The sequence below is a fragment of the Chiloscyllium plagiosum genome, chromosome 20 (assembly GCF_004010195.1).
Source record: "Chiloscyllium plagiosum isolate BGI_BamShark_2017 chromosome 20, ASM401019v2, whole genome shotgun sequence".
NCBI classification, from domain to species: domain Eukaryota; kingdom Metazoa; phylum Chordata; class Chondrichthyes; order Orectolobiformes; family Hemiscylliidae; genus Chiloscyllium; species Chiloscyllium plagiosum.
Window position 1 is genome coordinate 3,448,109 of NC_057729.1, and position 23,077 is coordinate 3,471,185.

Here is a 23,077-nt window from a genome sequence, read left to right on the forward strand (position 1 = left end):
AAGTTTGCAGATGACACCAAAATCGGAGGTGTAGTGGACAGCGAAGAAGGTTACCTCAGATTACAACAGGATCTTGATCAGATGGGCCAATGGGCTGAGAAGTGGCAGATGGAGTTTAATTCAGATAAATGCAAGGTGCTGCATTTTGGGAAAGCAAATCTTAGCAGGACTTATACACTTAATGGTAAGGACCTAGGGAGTTTTGCTGAACACAGAGACCTTGGAGTGCAGGTTCATAGCTCCTTAAAAATGGAGTTGCAGATAGATAGGATAGTGAGGAAGGCATTTGGTATGCTTTCCTTTATTGGTCAGAGTATTGAGTACAGGCGTTAGGAGGTCATGGGAGTCCAGAACTAGAGGGCATAGGTTTAGGGTGAGAGGGGAAAGATATAAAAGAGACCTAAGGGGCAACTTTTTCACACAGAGGGTGGTATATGTATGGAATGGGCTGCCAGAGGAAGTGGTGGAGGCTGGTTCAATTGCAACATTGAAAAGGCATTTGGATGGGTATATGAATAGGAAGGGTTTAGAGGGATATGGGCCGGGTGCTGGCAGGTGGGACTAAGATTGGGTTGGGATAACTGGTCAGCATGGACATGTTGGACCGTAGGGTCTGTTTTCATGCTGTACATCTCTATGACTCTCTCTTGTTTGATCCAAACTCGGCTTTAGCCCCTCATTCCCCCTCACCATAAGGACTGCATATCTCGACCCATCTGCTGCTGAAATCCCCACCCCTGTCTTTTCACAGCCTAGCTCAATGTTTACAGGAATTTCCTAGCCAGTCTCCCACATGAGAACACATAATGGGAGCAGCAGGCCATTCAACCCTCTAGCCTACCCTGCCACGTTAATCAGGTCATGGTGCATCTGTGGCCTTAACTCCACATTCCTGGCTACCCCTGATAACCATTTATTCCCTCTGTTAGTCCAGAATCTATCTAGCAATGATTTGAACCAAAAAGTCATTCTGATCCTGTCATAATTCTTTAACATTCACAAGATACTCTCCGTGCTTCCTGCTGAGTTGAACGTGCCCAACTCACTACCCTTGCTAATTGAGAACCCACAGAGATAACCTGCTGAAATTCAAACACAGGATCTCGCACTTGCACGACGGGCTGCTTAACCTATTAACCCATAGCATTAAGATCCCATGTGACTCTTTCTCTCTCCTGTTGATTTTATCCAAAGGCTTGCTGCCTATATCCTAACTCCCGTTTATTCATCAGCCCTGCAGCTGCTGTTCCCAATTTGTTCCCAATTTCACAAAGCCACTTGTTTAAAATTCTGATTTTTGCATTGAAAGTGCTTTGCACCACCCCCTCCCATTATCCTTGCAACTTTCGGCCCTAGAAACAACCCTGTTTCTGTCCCTCTAATCTCGCTTCTTGTGATTTCCCTCTCTCCTCACTACAATATTGCTAGCTACATTGTCAACCGTTTCAGCCTCCCATCCCAAATCAGTTTACAGCCAAAGGACTCCCTTTTCAGTCATTGTTGAAGGAAACATGGTAGCCAAATTTGCGCATGGCAAGATCACACACACACACACACTAAAAAATTATCAAATTACCTATTGTTATATCCTGTTTGAGAAGACTGTTTGACCTGGGCATCAGGAATCTGTAACCTGCTCTCCTTTAGCTCTACCATCGATCAGACATAACCTCCATTTTAAAGTCTTCACTGAATAATTGAGTACCACACTGCAATGTCAATGAGAATGAGTCAAAGGTTACCCACTGAGCCATCATTGACCTATACACAGCCTGAAAACTGAGGTAACACAGTGTATAATTACTACGCTATGTCAAATGGTTACTTTTTATTTAATACAAAACATTTACAGCGTTTACAGAAAAAGGCCATTTGGCCTAACTGATCTAAGCCACTATTGATGCTCCAGGCAAACATTCTCCCACATTATTTCATCTCACTCCATCAAATTCTCTGTTGCTTTCTCCAAGCTTCATCTTAAATTCTGTACAGTGATGCTCTTCACCTCTACTGCTCCATATGGTAGACAGTTCCACTGTCCATCCATTCTCTTGTCAAGTTTCTTCTTGTAAGTTTCCTTCTTACATTTATTCATCACTACTTTATATTTATAGCCCCAGTTTTGGGCTCCCAATATTTTTTCTGTCTTTACCCAATCAAATTGCAAAACTTACTACATTAATGGAATCAAAGTTTTTATAGAAAGGCATCAACAGGAATTTCTGGATAGACTTAAATAGCGACCTAGGAGCAGGAAAATTGACGTTTCGGGCAAAAGCCCTTTATCAGGAATAGAGGCAGGGTGCCTGCAGGGTGCAGAGATAAATGATTTATCTCTCATTTCTCTCTCCACTCTGCAGGCACCCTGCCTCTACTCCTGACGAAGGGCTTTTGCCCGAAACATCGATTTTCCTGCTCCTCGGATGCTGCCTGACCAGCTGTGCTTTTCCAGCACCACTCTGATCTAGACTCTGGTTTCCAGCATCTGCAGTTCTTGTTTTTACCTTAAATAGTGACCTAACAGAGAGTCAAATAGTGGGATTTGTGAAGTGGCAACAAACTTTTTAAAATTATTTATTTATTTATTTATCATTTACTATTCAGGAAGTCTCATTAGATTTGAGAAAATGCTAAAGTAAACAGCCAGTTTAGAAAATGGAGGCAGATCCCATCCAGACAACCACAGGTCATTCAATTGTCCATCAATAGCTGATAAAACCATGTGGAGATGCCGGTGTTGGTTTGTAACTGGGGTGGATAAAGTTGGAAGTCACATGGTAACAGGTTTACTTAAAATCACAAGCTCCTTCAGGTCTGGGATTTGGATAAGATTTGGACAGGTTTAGACAGATCCAGTCTGAGGTTTGGACGGATTTGAACAGATTTGGGGTACAAAAGGTTCCAGTAGATTTAAACCTCTGCTGAGTAGTGTCCTAAATCTTTAAACACAAAATGTAAGTGAAAACATTTGTTTAGTTTTGGTTACTTGGGGTCTCTGGCGCTGTGAGGCAGCAGTGCTAACCACTGTGCCACCGTGCCGCTCAGCAGGGGTTTAAATGCCGCCATTTAAACCCCTGCTGAGTAGTGTCCTAAATCTTTAAACACAAAATGTAAGTGAAAACATTTGTTTAGTTTTGGTTACTTGTGGAAAATTTAAAAGTTAGGGAAATGGCTCTTAAGATTGCTAAAGAGGTTCTGGGGTTTGAAGATGCTTCCCAAATTTGTCAAGAAATTCAGAAAGACAGAGGAAGGATATACTTTTAGAATGAGCAAACAGGTTAGCATTGGGTTTAACCAGGGAAAAAGGAAAGCTGAAATTGTAATGGAATTGGTTGAGCACTTAGGTGTATCAGAGACACAGACAAGTGCAGTAGAGTTAGAAAAACTTGAATTGCAATTGAGGCAAACTGTGATAAGAGGGAACGAAGAGCCATGTTAGAGGAAAATGAGAGAGAAAGGAAAAAGAAAGGGAGAGAAGATTGTTAGCTTCAGAAGTTCAATTAGTCAGGAAAGTCAAGTTAACAGGATAGAGATGGAGAGCAACTGCCATTGAGCCAGAAACAGCTGGAGAGCTAACGTCCAAGAAATTAGGAAACACTGTGTATCGAAGGTACCTTTTTTCATTTGCAATATACTCGCAGTAAAAAGAAAGAAGACGACCCAGGAAAATCTTCAGCTGGAAGAAGAAAGACACAGAAGACGACAGCGGCCGTGTGGTTTGAAATTAAGTTGATGTAATTTTAATAAGTGTCTTATTGGAACAGCATGTTGTTACAGATTTGGAGGCAGATAATAAGCAGTTAAGAGAAAGGGAGCATAGAGTTGTGAATAGTTGTTTAATGTTCACTTTTAGAGTTTAAAAAAATTGATGTTATTTTCTCTAAATAGTGAAACATGAGAATTCTCTGTCACTCATAGTTTAACAGATTACGAGGTGAGATGAGCTTTTCTGGGTGTTTGGTTTCAACTTGATAAAATCACAGAATCAATTATCAGGAGCAAAATAAAGGACATCCTGTATTCTATATAAATAACAATGATCCGTGCTGTTTGGGAAGTTTTGAGGAAGTGACATTCCATGTGGATAAATTGATAGTTAACCCTTCATATTTCACAATCATTCTGTTCAACTTGAAGAGAGAAGACACAAACTAGGTTGTGATAAGTAATTGTGACTGGATTGATAATTCCTAATTAATAATCCAGTGAATAGGAGTCCATATCCCAGAGTAGAGAATTTGAATCCAGTGTTTCAAGAAAACAATATGGAAACAACAACAGTAAAATTAATCACAAAGCTTTTGGACTGTTGCAAAGATTCATATTGATCACAAACGTCTAGAACAAAACCTGTTGTCTTTATCCAGTCAGACCTCTCTATTGCTCTCTGAAAGCATCAAATTGCTTCAAAGAAATTTCACACCATAATCCTGTTGAAGGAAACAGTCTAACATGCTGCTCGATTTCTGTTGCTAAACTGCACGGGAAACGTTCAAACCCCTGTTGGGAATGCAGAGAACAACCATGAATCATCAAAGAATTGTGTTCTTGAGTAAGGCCTGGAAAAATCAATGCAATTGCATCTTGAAAGAAGAGGTATATCAGATTCACTCTATCTGATCCATGTTATGTTGTTAAACATTCAGTTGGTTCACAAATTTTTCTTTAGCTAAGGAAACCTGTCTCTCCTGGACAGAATGTGATTCCTGTGTCTCACTTGTGAGTGGTATATAATGATGGGCATGATATGGAGATGCCGGTGTTGGACTGGGGTGTACAAAGTTAAAAATCACACAACACCAGGTTATAGTCTAACAGGTTTAATTGGAAACACCAGCGCTGCTCCTTCATCACCCGTCCTTACACTATAGACTGTGTGTAAGCAGCGACTAGTAGGGATTGCGGGAAGAATGGGAGTTTTGGTTCGTTATCATTGTCGTAGTTCTGAGCTGTCTAGGACCATTATCCGTGCAGATGAGACCAGGGTGTGAGTGGCACTATACAACACCAGGTCATGCTCATTGAATCTTTTGGAGAATCTTAAGCATGTGAAAGTGCAGGAAGTTGAACTGTTGGCTTGTGTTTTACCTCAACACTTGATCATTGTGGTCACGATGAAACAACAGATCTAGAAACAAGACCTTCATCCATTACTGTGTATTTTCTAGTTTAATATTGCAGATAAAGTCAGACTTCGGAACATCTTGTTGCTTCATTTGTACATTTCCCCAGGTCTTACCCTCGTCCCCATGAATACCTTCCCGTTGCCGATATGCCAAAGGAATGGGACTGGCGCAACGTGAATGGCACTAACTTTGCTAGCACCACCAGGAACCAGCACATCCCCCAGTACTGTGGATCATGCTGGGCTCACGGAAGCACCAGTGCTCTGGCAGGTATGTCCTTTAAGAAGATTGTGTGGCTCTTGTAGAACTGTAACCCAGAAAGAATTAGTGCAAAAGTGGAAACAGACTTTAGTTTTTGGAGGTATACTGCAGGAGAGCTGCTAACCCTGTTTTCCTTATAGTGAGAGGGAGATAAGGGACCTAACCTGGCTACATGCTAGCATGCAGTGAGAAATATTCATTATTTTCTACTCTGTTTTTTGTGTCAATCCATAATAACAAGTTGCAGCCATTATAAACAAAGGCTGGACCTTGGCAGTGTTATGATTCCAATGGATCATACTGGTCAAGTCAGATCCAGAACAAAATCTGGCTCAATCGATAATGTTTTTGCTTTGTTTTCTCTGTGACTATCTTTCACTGAAAAGTAAGCCCACAAAGCTGCAAATTTTGGCCTTAACACTTAAACAAAGGTTCACTACATCAAAGAACTAAAGCAAACCAAGTTATCTACAGTATGAAAGATTTTAAAACACATTGCAAAACCAAGTATAATTACTTCTCAACATCGTTATTTTACAAAAACAGGGAAATTTTCCTTCCTATCAAATCTATTGCTTTGAATTAGCTCCTTCTTCACAGTCTCAATCCTGTGAGCATTGAAGCCTTTTCCTTGAATATTCATATATCTGAGAGCTGAAGCTTTCTCAGTCTTTTAAGAAACTACACAGTTCTGACCAAACCCCCCTCATCTAAAAGTTTCCATAAATGATAACCCTTACACTGTAATACCTTATTCCCCTAACTACTCTGAACAATCTCCTTTTCTATACCATATGCGACTGGTTTAAAATCCAAATTATATCAATATATATAAATCACCCACGTTTTCGTCACAGCAAGAGAAGCTTCCTATTAGTGCTGGGCCATTTAGGAGAGAAGTCAACAAACATTATTTCATATAAAGGGTAGTAGAAACCTGGAATGGTATCCTAAAAACATCATGGATGCCGATGGTCAATTGGAGATTTTATGACCGACGCTACAGGTTTTTATCCAAACATCCAAAAACCGAAAAGCCCCTAAATCCAAAGGTTTTTGGTGAAATTTATTTCTCATTAACAAGATTGTTAAGCGAGTAAACAGTTAACCCAAGTCGGCACCCATGTGTCACTCAAATGCGACATGGAGTGGGGGTTGAGGCCAAGCATCGACAGGCCTGGGGTTTCTCTGTGAATGCCCTAAGTCGACACCGACTCAATGCGTGTCACTCGGGATGGGGGGTGAGGGAGCGTGGCTAAGCACGTTCTTAATTAGAAGCCAGCTTCTCCAGTAAGGTTTTTAACAATTTCACCATTGAATTGTCACATTCTGAAAACCGAAAGATTCCAAAAAAACAGCTGGTCCCGAGCATTTCAAATAAAGGATCTTCTACCTGTAGTTAGGTTTTAATTTTTTTTTAATATTAAAGGTCACAGATCAAAGTTAAGTGCGTTGATGTACGGATCAGCCATGCTCAAGTTAAACAATGAAATCAGCTCAAGGAACTGAATGGCCTTCTTTTGATCTTAAAATTTCTGTAAATTTTTAGAATTAGTCCAGTTTTAGAAAACTAAAACTTTGTGACTTCAATTTATAAATTGAATTGCAGCAATGAAAATGATACCAAGAATATTCATAGGTAGCAGGCCCAATGGATCTACTGAAGATCCTTTTACCATAATGAGCACATTATTTGTTCCCCTGTCAATGGTCATGATCTTGATTTTGACCTCAATAGCAAAAGCCAGCTGTGTTTCACTTCACTTATCCGGGATACAAGCATCTAAACATTTAAAGGCTTTTTGACCAATGAAGTTTGCTCTTGGTAGCCCCTGAGCTACTGGTCAAACCTGCTTAACACCAACCAGTCAACTTCACTCAGAGGTTGATGAGACAGTTCTTTATAAGTGAGGCTGTCAATTTTGACGGCTTCAACCATGATCCTGCTGACACTGACACTTCTTTACAAGTTCTCCCTTTTGTAGTGCTGAAAATGTGTTGCTGGAAAAGCGCAGCAGGTCAGGCAGCATCCAGGGAACAGGAGAATCGACGTTTCGGGCATAAGCCCTTCTTCAGGAAAGGGCTTATGCCCTGATTCCTGAAGAAGGGCTTATGCCCGAAACGTCGATTCTCCTGTTCCCTGGATGCTGCCTGAGCTGCTGCGCTTTTCCAGCGACACATTTTCAGCTCTGATCTCCAGCATCTGCAGCCCTCACTTTCTCCTCCCTTTTATAGTCCCTTGATTCCACCAGTCTGTTAGATTAGAACACAGGACTAGAGGCAAAAGTGAAGCAAGATGATCTACAGCAAACCCCAGTCTCCATGGTGGCATTGTGCGGTGTTGTGCTTTTTACTGATATTTCTTTCACAAAGTGACGTGGCAGCAATTTGATAAATACTCAAAGGCAATATCAGTTATATGACACTGTTTATTAGGATCACCAAGATATGAGGTATACGTCTTGCCTAAATGCGAGCAGCGAAACAAAAAAGGTGATTAGACTCTGGTCTGGAAAGTACTGTTTTCTAGATCTCTGAGAGTTGTTCTGCCAACCTCGTTGTCAGCTCTCAGCCCTTCACTCAGTCATCAAACTTTAGCAGTGTTATTCCTAGGATCTTGGTGTGACTGTGCTAGTTCCTTCCTCTTGTATACCATCAGACCCCTTCTTTGGTACTCCTGTTCATCTCTGGTCATGACTGCACTCATTAACTCTGTAGGAAGTTTGGTAAAGCTATTTTTTTAATCCAGTCACACTGTCTGGAGTACTGTGTTATCATGTGTGGTTGTAGCTGTAATCTTGTTTTGCAGTTCCTTGTGTTAATCTATTCCCTTTAAACTCTTGATATTCCTATTGCATGCTGGTTAATTTGTTAAAGCTAGAGCTATATTTTTGTATTAGTGGCCACTTGCATTTGCACCAGATTGTGAGTGCACAAATTATTGGATGGTCTTGTGCCACACTGGGCCAGGAGTTCTGGGTTCCAAGTCCCACCTGCCCTAGACCTGAGTCATAAAATGTCTGTCTGAATAGGTTGATCTAATTATAAGTAACAACAAATGCTTTTTTTTTTCCCAGATCGGATCAATATTAAACGCAAAGGTGCCTGGCCATCTGCTTACCTGTCTGTACAGGAAGTCATTGACTGTGCCAATGCAGGCTCCTGTGAAGGGGGGGATCACATGGGAGTCTGGGAATATGCACATACAAATGGCATTCCAGATGAGACCTGTAACAATTACCAGGCCAAGGACCAAGGTAAAATCCTTTTCTGCTACATACTTCTCACTACCAGTTAGATACAGTGCTATTTCTACTTCCAGCATGTACAGGGTTATGTATGGAGAAATGGAGGGGGTGATTGATAGAACTCATTAATATTACAAAATGGCTTAAGGGGATAGAGCTATAAATCCAATACAATTGGGGGAAAAGAAAACTTCAACCAAAAACCAGGCTTTCGGAACAACTAGTGCATGTTGTTAGTTCTAATCCTTAAAAGCTTTAGCTCTCCATATTAGAATCTTTCTCCCCCCCCCCCCCTCCCCATTTATCTATTTTCCTTCAAATGCACCTATACTCTTTGCCTGAAGTACCCCCTGTGATAGTAAATATATTTAAGCTACTATCTGTATGAAGGTTTTCTTGAATTCTGGACTGAATTTGTGCTTTAACCAGGCTGCAAGAGGTTAACCTGGATTGATTAAACCTGCACAGAGATGCTTTATTGTTGTTGACTGGCCGTTTCTTAGACTGGGGACAAATAATGTAGATGTAACATCAAAGAAGCCCATTTTGTAGAACAGCAGCAATGGGCAGCATCTAATCATTCAATCCCAGCTTGGTTTTTGCCCTCTCTTTAGATTGTAAGCCTTTTAACCGATGTGGCACCTGCACAACCTTTAATGTCTGCCACGTGGTCAAGAATTATACCCTCTGGAAGGTTGGTGACTATGGCAGAGTCAACGGGCGAGAGAATATGATGGCAGAGATTTATGCCAATGGTCCAATCAGGTACAGTGTTTGATCAGGTTCTCCACTTTCTATATGTTTGAGCAGAAATGTAGGAACGCAACAATCACTGGTCTATTTGTGGGTTCCGAGCAAGGAGATTTCAACCAAGTGGGAGGAGCTGGATAGAATTGACTGGGAGAGGAGCCCAGCAGGAAAGACAGTAGAACAGTAATGGCAGGAGTTTCTGGGAGTAATTCAGGAGACACAACAAAGATTCATCCCAAGTAAAAAGCATGGTACAGGGAGGATGAGGCAACCATGACTGACTAGGTAAGTCAGGGATAGCTTAGAAGCAAAAGAGAAGCATATAATGTGGTAAAGGGCAGGGGAAAACCAGAGGATTGGGGACCTTAGAAAGACCAACACAAGGCAATAAAAAAAACAGGAGGGAAAAGGTGAAATAGGAGGGCAAGGTAGCCAGTAATATAAAGGAAGACTGTAAGAGCTTCTTTAGATATCTAAAAGGACAAAAGAGAGGCAAGGTGGATATTGGACTGCTGGAAAATCCCACTGGAAAGATAGTAGTGGAGAAGAAGGAAATGTCTGAGGAACTGATTAATTACTTCACATCAGTCGTCTTGGTGACACGAGTAATATCCCAAAAATTCAAGAGAGTGAAGGGGCAGAGTGGAGTATGGTGGCCATCACCAAGAAGAAGGTGCAAGAAAAACTGAATGGCCGAAAGGCGGATAAATTACCTGGACCAGATGGACTACATCCTGGAGTTCTAAGAGAGATAGCTGAAGAGGTAGTGGAAGCATTAGTGGTGATCTTTCAGGAATCACTAGAGTCAGAGGGTCCCAGAGGACTGGCAATTTGCTAATGTGACACTCCTGTTTAAAAAGGGAGTAAGGCAAAAAATGGAAAATTACAGACTGATTACCCTAACCTCAGTCATGGGTAAGGCCCTGGAATCCATCATGATGGATGAGATTTCTGAATACTTGGAAGTGTGGTAAAATAAGGCAATGTCAGCATGATTTCATCGAGGGAAGAGCGTGCCTAATAAATGTGCTAGAACCCTTTTTCTTTTGAGGAAGTAATGATCTTGTTAGACGAAGGAGAGCCAATGGATGTTATCTATCTGGACTTCAAGAAGGCCTTTGACAAGGTGAACCTCAAGAGGCTGCTGAGTAAGATAGGAACTCATGGTGTTCGAGGCAAGGTGCTAGCATAGATAGAAGCTTGGCTGTCTGGCAGAAAACAGTGGGGATAAAAGGGTCCTTCTCAGGATGGAAGCCAGTGACAAGTGGTGTTCTGCAAGGCTCGGTGTTGGAACCACAACTTTTCAGTTTATACATTAATGATCTAGATGAAGGAACTGAGGGCATTCTGGCAAAGTTTGCAGATGATGCAAAGATAGGTGGAGGGACAGGTAGTATTGAGGAGGTGGGGAGGCTGCAGAAGGATTTGGTTAGGTTAGGAGAGTGGGCAAAGAAGTGGAAAAGTGTGGGCTCATGGACTTTTGTAGGAAGAAGAGAAGCATGGACTATTTTCTAAATGGGGGAAACATTCATAAATCTGAAGTGCAAAGAGACTTAGGAGTTCTAGTCCAGGATTCTCTCAAGGTAAACTTGCAGCTTGAGTCTGTAGTTAGAAAGGCAAATGCAACAATGGAATTTATTTTGAGAGGACTTGAAATTAAAAGCAGAGCTGTATTTCTGAGGCTCTGGTCAGGCCACATTTGGAGTATTGTGTGCAGATTTGGACCCCATATCTCGGGAAGGATGTACTGGCCCTGGAGCATGTTCAGAGGAGGTTCACAAGAATGGTTCCAGGAATGAACAGCTTAACATATATGAGGAACGTTTGAGGACTCTGGGTCTATACTCGATGGAGTTTCGAAGGATCAGAGGGTATCTAATTGAAACGTACAGAATACTGAATGGCCTGGACAAAGTGGATGTTGGGAAGATGTTTCCATTGGCAGGAGAAACTAGAACCCGAGGCCATAGCCTTAGAGTAAAGGGAAGATCCTTTAGAACAGAGACAAAGAGAAACTTCTTCAGCCAGAGAGTGGTGAATCTATGGAATTCACTGCCACAGAAGGTTGTGGAGGCCAGGTCATTGAGTATATTTAAGATGAGATGGATAGGTTCTTGTCAAGGGGATCAAGGGTTACAGGGACAAAGCGGGAAAATAGGGTTGAGAAGCTTATCGGTTATGATTGAATGGCGGAGCAGACTCGATTGGCCTAATTTCTGCTCCTTTTTAGCCGATGTGTTATGGTCTTCAGTGCTTATGCCAGTCAGAGGGTGGCGTAATTTCAGACAACATTCATGTTTTGGTGAGTTGTTCAGTCAAACCAGACTAAACCATAGCCTCACTTTTTTGTCCTTGGTCAATTTCCACCCAACTGCATTTTTAACCAATCAGGAGATAGAAAGCTGCTTTGATTCATTTTTGACTTTGGTCTCACTGTTCTTAACTCTGAGAGACAATGAGAATGCTATTCCATTACTCTGAGATCAACTCCTGTTCTAAATCTGTATGTTTGTAACTTAACACCGCACCAGTGATGGATCCTGCTTCACCTGACCATCTACCATCCAATCCAACCCAGATTTCTTTGAATATTTTTACTGCATGCTTAGCTTTTAAACTTGCTACACTTTTAAAAGAAAATAGCTATTTTGTGCGCCCTGGTGACGTGTTGATCTTCTAGTTACCGGCTTCCTGGCAGCAGCCACTTTTATCCAGAATTTCCTTGTGATTTATTTAAATTGGTTTTATGGGATGTAGGTATTCCTTTCAAGGTGACCACTTGTTGAATTGAATTAGGTTTATTGTCATATGGCTCACTAGTCGTGAACAGTTACAAGTCACCACTTATGATGCTATTTTAGTTACAAAGTAGAAAAATAAGGAAAACGAAGTTTTAAAAAGTTAAATATTACAGTCCTTCTCAAAAGTAGAAAAACAATGAAACGCAGTTAATAGTTCAATACCACAGTCCACAAGCACCTGGCCACATTGGGCTCACACTCCTCCAGGACTTGCCCTCCACAGTTTCGGGCTCTCGTTGTCTGGCAGCTTGTTCCTGCTATCGCCCTGGGAGAAAGTGAGGACTGCAGATGCTGGAGAGTCAGAGTTGAAAAGAAAATAGCGCTGGAAAAGCACAGCAGGTCAGGCAGCATCTGAGGAGCAGGACAGTCGATGTTTCGGGCGTAAGCCTTTCAGCAGGAGTGTGTCCTCTGATGCTGCCTGAGCTGCTGAGTTTTTTTTCCAGCACTACACTTTTCAACCCTGCTACCTCCCTGGGCTGCCTGATCCAGATGATGCCACCTTCTTTCACTGTCATTGCTGAAAAGAAGAAAAAGGTGAAAGTGAAGGAGAAAGAGGATATGGCTGGCCTGGTATTGGGGAGCTGACGGGCTCAGGAGCCAGACCATTACCTACCCTGCTGCCAATCCCAAATTCCTGTGAGTCGGGAGTCTTCCGACCAGACTCAATAAGGAGGGAATATTTCTTTCACTAAAGCGTGTTAATGAACTAGTTTTTTTTTTCTTCCCCTTTATATCTAGAATTGTTCTTTTAGACAATGGAAAGTCATCTGTGGCAATTTTCACCTACTAACTGCCACAAATTATTGAAACTGGCTTTCAATTCCAGGTTTTTTAAATAATTCAATTTAATTCACCATCCTTGGCTATGCAGACAGACCCAGCAGAGGTGGTGACACAGTGGTAAACAGTCAGGGAAGAGTTGCCCTGGGAGTCTTCAATATTGACTCTGGACTCCATTAAGTCTTCTGGCTTCAGGTTAAACATGGGCAAGGAAGCTTCCTGCTGATTTAAATTGTCCCCAGCTGTCTTGGTGCCATTTGAAATCTTGCCCCCAATAGCCAGAGCCACTGGATTATTGGTTCAGTGATATTACTATTTAAGCCAGCACCTCCCCAATCACAAATGGGAGGTTATGCATCAGGGGAGCTGATGGCCTTGTGGTATTATCGTTAAACTGTTAACCCATTCACGTTCTGCAGACACCGGTTCAAAACGAGCCGTGGCAGCTTCAATTAAAAAAAAAATGAATTAAGAATCTACTGATGACCATGAAACCCTTTTGACTCCCTAATGTCCTTCCTTCAGGGAAGGAAATCTGCCATCCCCACCTGGTCTGGCCAACATGTAACTCCGGACCAACCAGAATATAGTCAACTCTCAACTGCTTCTGAAATTGCCTAGCAAGCCACTCCGCTGTATCAATTACTGCGAAGTTTCAATAAAGAACTGAAGCCAGATGGAACCCATAGCATCGACCAAGGCACCAGAAAAGACAAAGGCAGAAACAGCCCTGTCAACCGTGCTTACTAACATCTGGAGGCTAGTGCCAAAACTTCCCACACAACGGTCAAGCAATAGTCATACTCACAGGAATCATATCTAACAAACAATGTCCCAGACACCACCATCACCATCCTTAGATATGTAGACAGACCCAGCAGAGGGTTTGGCACAGTGGTATACAGTCAGGGAAGAGTTGCCCTGGGAGTCTTTAATACTGACGCTGGACCCCGTGAAGTCTTCTGGCTTCAGGTTCTTCCTCCTGGGGGGTCCCCGGACCTGCCTGGAGGATCATGGCTAGCCATTCACTTAGGTGGTGCACCTGGAATGTCAAGGGGAGTAATTCACCAATCAAAAGGAAAAAGATATTATCAAGTCTCAAAAAAAGAAAGGGTTGACATAGCTCTCTTACAGGAGACACCTCTACTTGACAAAGAGCACTTAAAGCTACAACAGGGTGGATTTGATCAGGCTTTTCTCTCACCTTTTCGGTTCAAAAAGTAGGGGAGTAGTCAATCTTATTCGGAAGAACCTTCCTTTCCAAATCTCAAGCCAGATAAAAGATGAGTCTGGAAGGTATATACTGATCAAAACCCTAATACAGGGAGAGGAATATGGAATTTTGAATCTTTATTGCCCCCTCCGGAGCACCCCTTTACATTTGTAACGGAAGTGTTCTTTAAGTTGATGGCTTTTGGGGTCCGCCATACAATTATTGGAGGAGATTTCAACTGTATTGTGGATCCAGAGACAGATAGGATACCTAAGAGCACTATGGGTTTCCTCTCCGATCTAGACAACTAGCAGATCTGAATAAGGAGCTAGGGCTAGCAGATGTGTGGAAGTGCCTTCACCCCCAGGGTAGAGACTTTACTTTCTACTCTAACCCACACAAGTGTCATACCAGAATTGATATGTTCTTTGCTCCCTCAACCCTTATGAATTCCATATTGTCTTGCAAAATAGGTAAGATAGCATTTCTGATCATGCCGCAGTATATATGAAAGTCAAGACTAGGAATGATGGGATAGGCCCCTGACATTGGCGTATGGATTCCTTCTTATTGAAGGATAGCAAATTTATAAAGTATTTTTTCTCAGGAATTCAAAACCTTTTTGGAAATTAATTCAGGTACGACCAGTAACCCGTTGACGATGTGGGAGACCATTAAGGCTTATGTGCGAGGTTTGGTCATCTGATATTCTGCGACCCAGAAAAGACAAAAGGGAGAGCAACAGTACCTGCTTGAGGCTCGCTTGAAGGCAGCTCAGACAGTGTATGTTGGTAGGCCCTCTATTACTAAGCTACAAAGGATCACAGCCATTAGGGCAGCCTTGAATACCGCACTTACCCAAACAGTAAAGAGGGAAATATTATTCGCAAAGCAAAGACTTTATGAATATGGCGACCAGCCTGGTAGATATCTAACATACCTTGCTAGGAACAAAAAGGCTCCACAAGCTATCACATCCATTAGAGAAAGTGCTGGTACTCTGACTTATGATCGTAAAAAGATCAACACAGCCTTTAGAAAGTTCTATGTTGAACTGTATAAATCGCAGGACTGTGAGGATAAAACTGAGAAGGTGGAATCCTTCTTTAAAAACTTGGCCTTTTTGGGCTTAACCTCGAAGCAGGTGTTGATTTTGAATGTGCCCCTGACAACCCAGGAAGTACTTGATGCAATTAGACTGCATCAGAGTGGCAAAGCGCCTGGACCAGACAGATTCCAGGTTGAGTTTTATAAAGAATTTATAGGGGAACTGGCTGGGCCACTTATAAATATGTATAATTACTCACATAAGTCAGGGCTGCCTCCTGCCTTCGTTGAGAGAAGCAAATATCTCTCTCATTCTTAAAAAAGGAAAGGCCCCAGAAGAAGGGACTGAAGTCAGGGATGTCCTCTCTCACCATTATTATTCACGCTAGTAATCAAACCATTAGTGGAAGCTATACGAACTGACTCTAACAGAGCGGCTCCGAGGGTTGGTTCGGGTAAACATAAAATTACTCTCTATGCAGATGTCCTCCTTTTCTGAAGTGATCCTTTGATATCCGTACCCCGACTAATTCGAGTGGTCAATCTATTTAGTTTGTTCTCAGGCTATAAAATCAATTTTACAAAATCGGAGGCCATGCCATTGGGTGATCTCGCGAGCATATCCAACTTACTGTACGGATCTTGCTTTCCCTTTCAGTGGTCACTGGAAGATTTTCTATACTTAAGTATTTTTATCACCCCAGTATTTGGTCCGCTCTATAAAGCCAATTTTGTGCACCTATTGGAGAAAATAAGGCAGGATCTTCAACGCTGGGGAGATTTCCCAATATCCTGGTTAGGCAGAGTAGCCCTAGTTAAAATGAATATTCTACCTTGTCTTCTATATCCTATGAGGAATGCTCCCTCTGGTGTTGTCAAGACTCGCATTGTGTAAGCTCCACGGCTGGCTTGGTTCCTTTATCAGGAATCATAGATGGCCCCTTATCAAATTCGAAAAGCTGCAGCTTCCACAGGCAAGGGGAGGATTGGACTTTCCAGACTTTAGGAGGTATCAGTTGAGCTCTTTATTATGCTGTATTGGGTCTCTTGTGACCCACAATCAATTTGGTTAGACATTGAGACCTCCCAAGCAAAGTGTCCCCTCATCAACCTTTTATTTATGGATAAGATGAGAGCCGTTATGGACTATTGCAAAAACCCTATTGTATTAAATACAATTAAAGCCTGGAGGATAATGTGACAAGATGAGGGTAACCTGCAAAAAAACTTCCCCATATACTCCTATAGTGGGAGCATCAGGATTTCAGCCAGGGCTGATCGATGCTATATTTAAAACTTCGAAGTCGAGAGGTATCTCTTGCTTGGGGGGACCTGTTCAATGGGGAGGTTATGATGTCTTTTGAGCAGTTGCACCAGAAGTTTGGATTGCCTAACAGGGATCTTTTTCGGTATTTTTAATTACGAGATTATATACAGAAGAAGTCCACATTATTAGACAGTCCCTACAAATCGAATAGGGAAAGGAGAGTGCTATGGCTGATGGAGCCGCCCTCAGTCAGTACTCTTTATCATTCATTATATAATGAGGTATTGAAAGACATGGAATGATTATTTAAAACATGAAACCAAGAATTGGGGTTAGAAATCTCTTTAGAAATGTGGGAGGACATCTAGGAAAATGCCAGAAAGATCTCTATTTGTAATAGAGCTCAAGCTATTCATAGAGATGTACAGCATGGAAACAAACCCTTCGGTCCAACCCGTCCATGCAGACCAGATATCTCAACCCAATCTAGTCCCACCTGCCAGCACCCGGCCCATATCCCTCCAAACCTCCAGGGAAAACAGTCCCAGCCTGTTCAGCCTCTCCCTATAGCTCAAATCCTCAACCCTGGCAACATTCTTGGAAATATTTTCTGAACCCTTTCAAGTTTCACATCATCTTTCCGATAGGAAGGAGACCAGAATTACATGCAATATTCCAACAGTGGCCTAACCAATGTTCTGTACAGCAACAACATGACCTCCCAACTCCTGTAGGAGAAAGTGAGGACTGGAGATCAGAGCTGAAAATGTGTTGCTGGAAAAGCGCAGCAGGTCAGGCAGCATCCAAGGAGCAGGAGAATCGAAGTTTCGGGCATAAGCCCGTTCCTGAAGAAGGGCTTATGCCTGAAACGTCAATTCTCCTGCTCCTTGGATGCTGCCTGACCTGCTGTGCTTTTCCAGCAACACATTTTCAGCTCCCAACCCCTGTACTCAATACTCTGACCAATAAAGGAAAGCATACCAAACGCCTTCTTCACTATCCTATCTACCTGCGACTCCACTTTCAAGGAGCTATGAACCTGCACTCCAAGGTCTCTTTGTTCAGCAACACTCACTAGGACCTTACCATTAAGTGTATAAATCCTGCTCAGATTTGCTTTCCCAAATGCTCCATAGGGCTCATCTAGCACCTGAACGACTCGCAAAATTTAAGGTAGGAGTATCCCCAATGTGTCATAAATGCAAAATAGAAGTTGGCACTCTCATGCATTGCCTATGGACATTCCATAATATCCACAGGTATTGGGACAGAGTAGCACTTGTCTTGACAGAGATCTTGGGTACGGAGATCCAGTGTCTCTACTCTTGGGCTTTTCAACTGTTCCCTCCCTGGATGTGCACGGGAGGAAACTATTTTCCATTCTCTCCTTTTGTGCAAGGAAAGATATTTTAGTGAATTGGGCAGCTGAAGGCCCTCTAGGACTTTCGAACTGGCACAGGATAGTCATGGAGTATATCCCCCTTGACTTCCTCACAAATATGATGCACCAATAAACTGAATTATTCTCTCAAATATGGCAGCCCTTTTTGAACTATATCAACACAGATATTTCGGCCATATTGTGCAGGGTTTTTGTCTGGCTGTGGTAATGGTTCTGGCTGGTCTGGGGACCCCCAGGAGGAGGAATCCCGTATAAATACAGATTTCATTATGACTTGATGTAAATCTATTTTGAGCATGTACTTAGTTATTTAATCATTGTTGTTTATCGCTAGTAATGTAAGATATCCTATTTTATGTTTTGGTTATTTGTAGGATAGATCAGTAGTTAGTTGGTTTTTTCTTTCGTTTTGTTTCGGTTATTATTTATTTATTTTCTTTTTCTTATTTATTTAATTTTATATTGGTGTTTATACTTGTTTGTATTACTTTTGTAATTTTGGTAAAAAAAACCTTTTAAAATTTCCTTTTCTTTCAATAAAAATACCTATTTAAAACAAAAAAAGAGGTTGCATACCTTCATTTTAAGTTATTTTCTTTCTGACCCAAGCAGCAAGTTTCCCAGGGCACAAAAATCTGGGAAGCTTAAAGGACGCCACCAGCTGTTTCAAATAGCTCTCAGGCTTCAATGATGAAACACGTCTCATTGCTTTGAATGATGCCCAAGTCTAGCACCCAAAAAGTGGAGATGAAAGACCACTGCCTGATAAACTTTGACTTTTTTTCCAAGGGAAATGTCATTTTCTTTCCAAAGTCTGTGACTGAGGCTGCCAAATGCTGAGCTTGCTTTTCCCAAGTGATGATTAATTTTTGTTTTTGCAACTAGTGTACCACTCAGCAATGCTATCATGTCATCTAAATAATTTAGGTATCATCCTTATCTTCTATTAAATCAATAGAACAGTATCCCTGTGAATTGTAACAAAGGGAAAATGCAGCAGTATAGTTGAGCAGAGCAAAGTTCCATACATATTAAGTAACCAGCTCAAATTGTTTTGGAAATTTAATTGAAAGATCCACAATAGGCAGGACACTGTGAAATAATTTGCTCGCTCTCTGAAGAGTGGCACAGAATCTTTCAGATTCACATAAAGGCGGATGGGATCTTGGTTTAACATCTCGTCGAAAACGTATTGTCTCAAATAATACGGCACTGAAGTGTCCGCATTGCTGAATGCATCAATGTGGCTTAACCTTCAACCAGTTCACACAGGGGTAATAGCACAAGACCTGATCCAAGACTAACACTCAAGGACCATGAAACCTACTGCTTAGAATCTGTAGTACAGTTCTCTAGTTTGTACTTGTTTGGAGAACTGTTTTGTGTTTGATTAAATGCTTTTATTTGATCCCTTGCAGTTGTGGCATTATGGCTACAAACAAACTGGATGCCTACATTGGGGGAGTGTATATGGAGTACCAATCAGAACCAGAGATAAATCATATCGTGTCAGTGGCAGGCTGGGGTGTAGAGAATGGAATTGAATACTGGATTGTGCGCAACTCTTGGGGTGATCCATGGGTAAGTGGTGCCCAGTTTCTTCATTATATCAGGCCGATGTTTCCGAAAGGTGGCTTCGAATCCCGCTGTGACAGCTGCTGGAAAGTTGAATCAATAAATCTGGTCTAATAGTGATCATGTAATCACTGACGGTTGTTACAAGAATCCATCTGGTTCAGGAATGTTCTTGAGAAGGAAATCTGCCAGCATTATTTGGACTTTAACTGCAAACTCTCAGCTATGTGGCTGACTCTGAACTACCCTCTGGGCAATAAATGCAGGCCTAACCAATGATGCCCACATCCTTTAACATTTCTTCCAAAAAAAAAGTTTGCTTGGAACTCTGCCTTACTTGAAAGACTAAACCAATAAAACCACACACTTAACCAACTGGCTTTCAATGCAGATCCAGGATGACTTGTATGCTCGAGTAAAATTGAGTATGCTCTTTGGACAGGCTTGATAATTCTATAAAACAAAGAACTGCTGGAGATTTGAAACAAAACCAGAAATTGATGGAGAAACTCAGCAGATTTGCTAGCAGCTATGGAGAGTATGCAAGGTTAACGTTTTGGGTCTGGTGCCCCTTCGTCAGAACAGATCATCCAGTATCTGATCCAAATCTTCAACTGGACTTGATCACCTTTTGGTCCATCCTTGGTACCCTCACTAAAAAGAAAAATCTATCAGTATTGCTCTTCAAAGCTTAAACAGTCCCTCAGCATTATTGGACCTTCCATGGAGGGACTTCCTGAGTTCTACTGCCATCTATTAAGCAAAAGTATGTTTTGATTTACTCTTGACTGACCTAGCTCTAATTTTATTACATTTAAATCCCAGATTCCGTCAAAATAGAAGGAATATTTTTGTATCCCTTGATCATTTCAAACACCTCAATCAGATTTCCCAAGGAAATACAAGCCAAATTTAAGCAACCTTGTTCCACATGCTGGTCAGGATTTCTCAATAGTTTGATGTAAACCACTGACCAGGGACAGATTTCAACATGATTCAGCCTACAAGTGTGTGAGGAAAAAGCTACTTCAGGGTAACTTGAGGGTGTCCCAAGTTAATGTTTTATCTGCTTTTTAATGGAGAGGTTTTTGCCGTGTGAGATTATATTAACTCTGTGTTACTGTTTCAGGGGGAAAGAGGTTGGCTCCGAATTGTCACCAGTGCCTACCTGGGAGGAAAAGGAAACTCTTACAATCTGGCAATCGAAGAGGAATGTGCCTACGGGGATCCTATCCTGTAAAGGTGTACAGGTTTCACCTCACACCTACTCTTCATAGGAATGAAACTTTTTAAAAGTACATTTCAGATTACCACTTTAAGAAGAAATGCAAATCACAGACTTATACAAATTATTTTATATTCTGCGCCTCAAAGTTGACCGAATTGAGTGATTTTATTTTAAAACAAAGATGTAACTCTATAGCAGGAAACAGAAGAGGAAAGGTTTTGGTTCCAAGAGGCTAAGACCACAGCTTGAATAAAACAAAACCCTTGAGGACCATAGGTGATGTTTATTTTTGCAGTAATGTCCAGCAGACTTGTAAAACAAACACCTTTTGCACACAGAGGTTCTAAGGCAACAGAAAATATCATTTTGAACAATCTCTACGTGTCACTTTGCAAGTAAAAGGAAATCAGAACAATGTTATCTTTTCCTGAAACATATTAATTAAGAGAGTGCTTCAGGTTGTGAGTTTACTCTGCACTAAGTTATCCCTCTAACGGGACAGCAGCCCTGTAGTCCTCTGGGTAAATGGCAACTATACTAAACTCGATCAAAGATAATGATAGTTGACTCAATCAGCAGCAGGATCAGAGAGCAGTTCAAGATAAATATTACTTACCAGAGACAGCACTGACAACATTGTCTGCAAATATATCTTACTGACACAACCCAGTTATCAACTGGAATTGCAAAGAAGTATCAGTGCTACTAAGCTCAAGTGTCAATAAAATCTAATTTTGTTTTTCATTCATTCACAACATGAGGGTGTCACTAGTTGCACCAGCATTTATTGCTGTACTGAGTGGCTGGTGGTGAGCTGCCTTCGTGAATTGCTGCAGTCCACTTGCTGTAAATAGACCCACAATGCCGTTAGAGGAGGTGGTGCAGGATTTTAATCCTGTGCCACTGAAGGAACTGCGATACATTTCCAAATCGGGATGGTAAGTGGCTTGGAGGGGAGCTTTCAGGGGTGGTATCCCATGTATCTGCTGCCCTTGGCCTTCAGGATGGTAGTGTGTTTGGAAGTGCTGTCTCAGGAGCCTCAGTGAAATCATGTAGTACATGATTGTGGACAGTACACTGCTGCTGCTGCTGCTGAGGGGTGTTATAAACTCGGTGCCAAGGAAAGCAGAATAAATACCTTTGGGGTTTGTTTTTAGACAAAAGAAGCATGAATGGGTGGAGTCAGGCGAACCACAGACCCAGGGTTTTAGTTTTAGCTGTCAGTTGTTAAGTTTGGGGTTTTGGAGTTGAAGAACTAAATATAGCTCTCTCTCTCTCTCTCTCTCTGTGCTGCTGCTGCTGCTAAAAAAGCTTGCATCCTCGCTCTGTTCCTCAGTGCATTCTTTCAGTTTTTCCTTTCTCCTGGACCAGAGGAGATAGCAAGTGAGCGAATCTGATTTCTTGAATTTGCCTTCGCCAAAGGTCCGCTTATGGGATACTGCTATAGTGAAACAGTGGATGAGTAACTGTTATATAATATATTAAGGATTTCAATAGAGTTAAGAGTTATGCCAGTTTTTAAAAAAATGTTAACTGTAGTGTAAGAATAAAATGCGTTTTGCTGTAAGCCTAATATTTTTACAAATCAAATCACATCGGGAACACAGCATCTTTTATTTGTTTTTAAATAAGGTAACCGTTAGAGTCAAGGCTATTTCCTGGATATATTTTGAGGGGATTTGGTCTGGTCCATAACAGGGTTATTTATCTACTCTGAGGAACTAGGGTTCTTGGATGCAGTGGTAATGTTCCTACTAGTGGGCTGGAAGGTCAAGGTTCAAGCCAAACCTGTAACAGACATGAGTTATTCCATATCAGAGTAGGTTGATTAAAAAATACCTACATTGAGAAACTCCTGCGAAGATGTCCTTGAGCTGAGACCACTGACCCCTAACAACCACAAACATCTTCCTGTGTGCCAGGTATGACTCCAAAGAGTGGAGTGTTTTCCCATTGATTCAAGAGGGAGCCTCCATTGATTCCAGTTTTGCTAAGGCTCCTTGATGCCACACTTGGTCGAATTAAAATGGGCGGTGACCCATCCTTGGCCTGCTCCATTGCCACAACAAACCAAACTGCACATTGGAGGAATGACACCTCATCTTCCAGCTTACAGCCCAGAGGACTCAACATTGAGTTATCCAATTTTAAATAACCTCCCTGTTCAGCCACTCCCCCTCCCTTCCACCCAGCAGATTCACTCCTTCCATTGAACAACCAGGTTGTACCCTCTGCCTGTCTTCACCTATCCCCACTTCACCACCCTGCTCCCGCCAACCCCATGATCTGCAGATCCCCCCCACACCCACCCTCAGTCCTAAAGAAGGGTTACACCCGAAACGTTGACTTCTCCACCTCCTGATGCTGCCTGGCTTGTTG

The 23,077-nt window shown here is 41.9% G+C and overlaps 1 protein-coding gene across 3 annotated transcripts in view; it reads left to right on the plus strand.

Annotated features, from left to right (window-relative positions):
- The window catches only part of LOC122559990 (protein SYS1 homolog), a 77,284-nt gene extending 56,311 nt beyond the window's left edge, over positions 1-20,973 (plus strand). For 2 of the 3 annotated variants that reach the window (XM_043710118.1, XM_043710119.1), the window contains 5 exons: positions 5,233-5,396; positions 8,465-8,644; positions 9,250-9,400; positions 19,314-19,476; positions 20,600-20,973. In XM_043710118.1, coding sequence (XP_043566053.1) covers positions 5,233-5,396; positions 8,465-8,644; positions 9,250-9,400; positions 19,314-19,476; positions 20,600-20,710 — 769 coding nt within the window. In that variant the 3' untranslated portion in view covers positions 20,711-20,973. The remainder of the gene's footprint in view (positions 1-5,232; positions 5,397-8,464; positions 8,645-9,249; positions 9,401-19,313; positions 19,477-20,599) is intronic. The other variant, XM_043710121.1, reaches the window with a different exon arrangement.
- Positions 20,974-23,077: the final 2,104 nt, after the last annotated feature.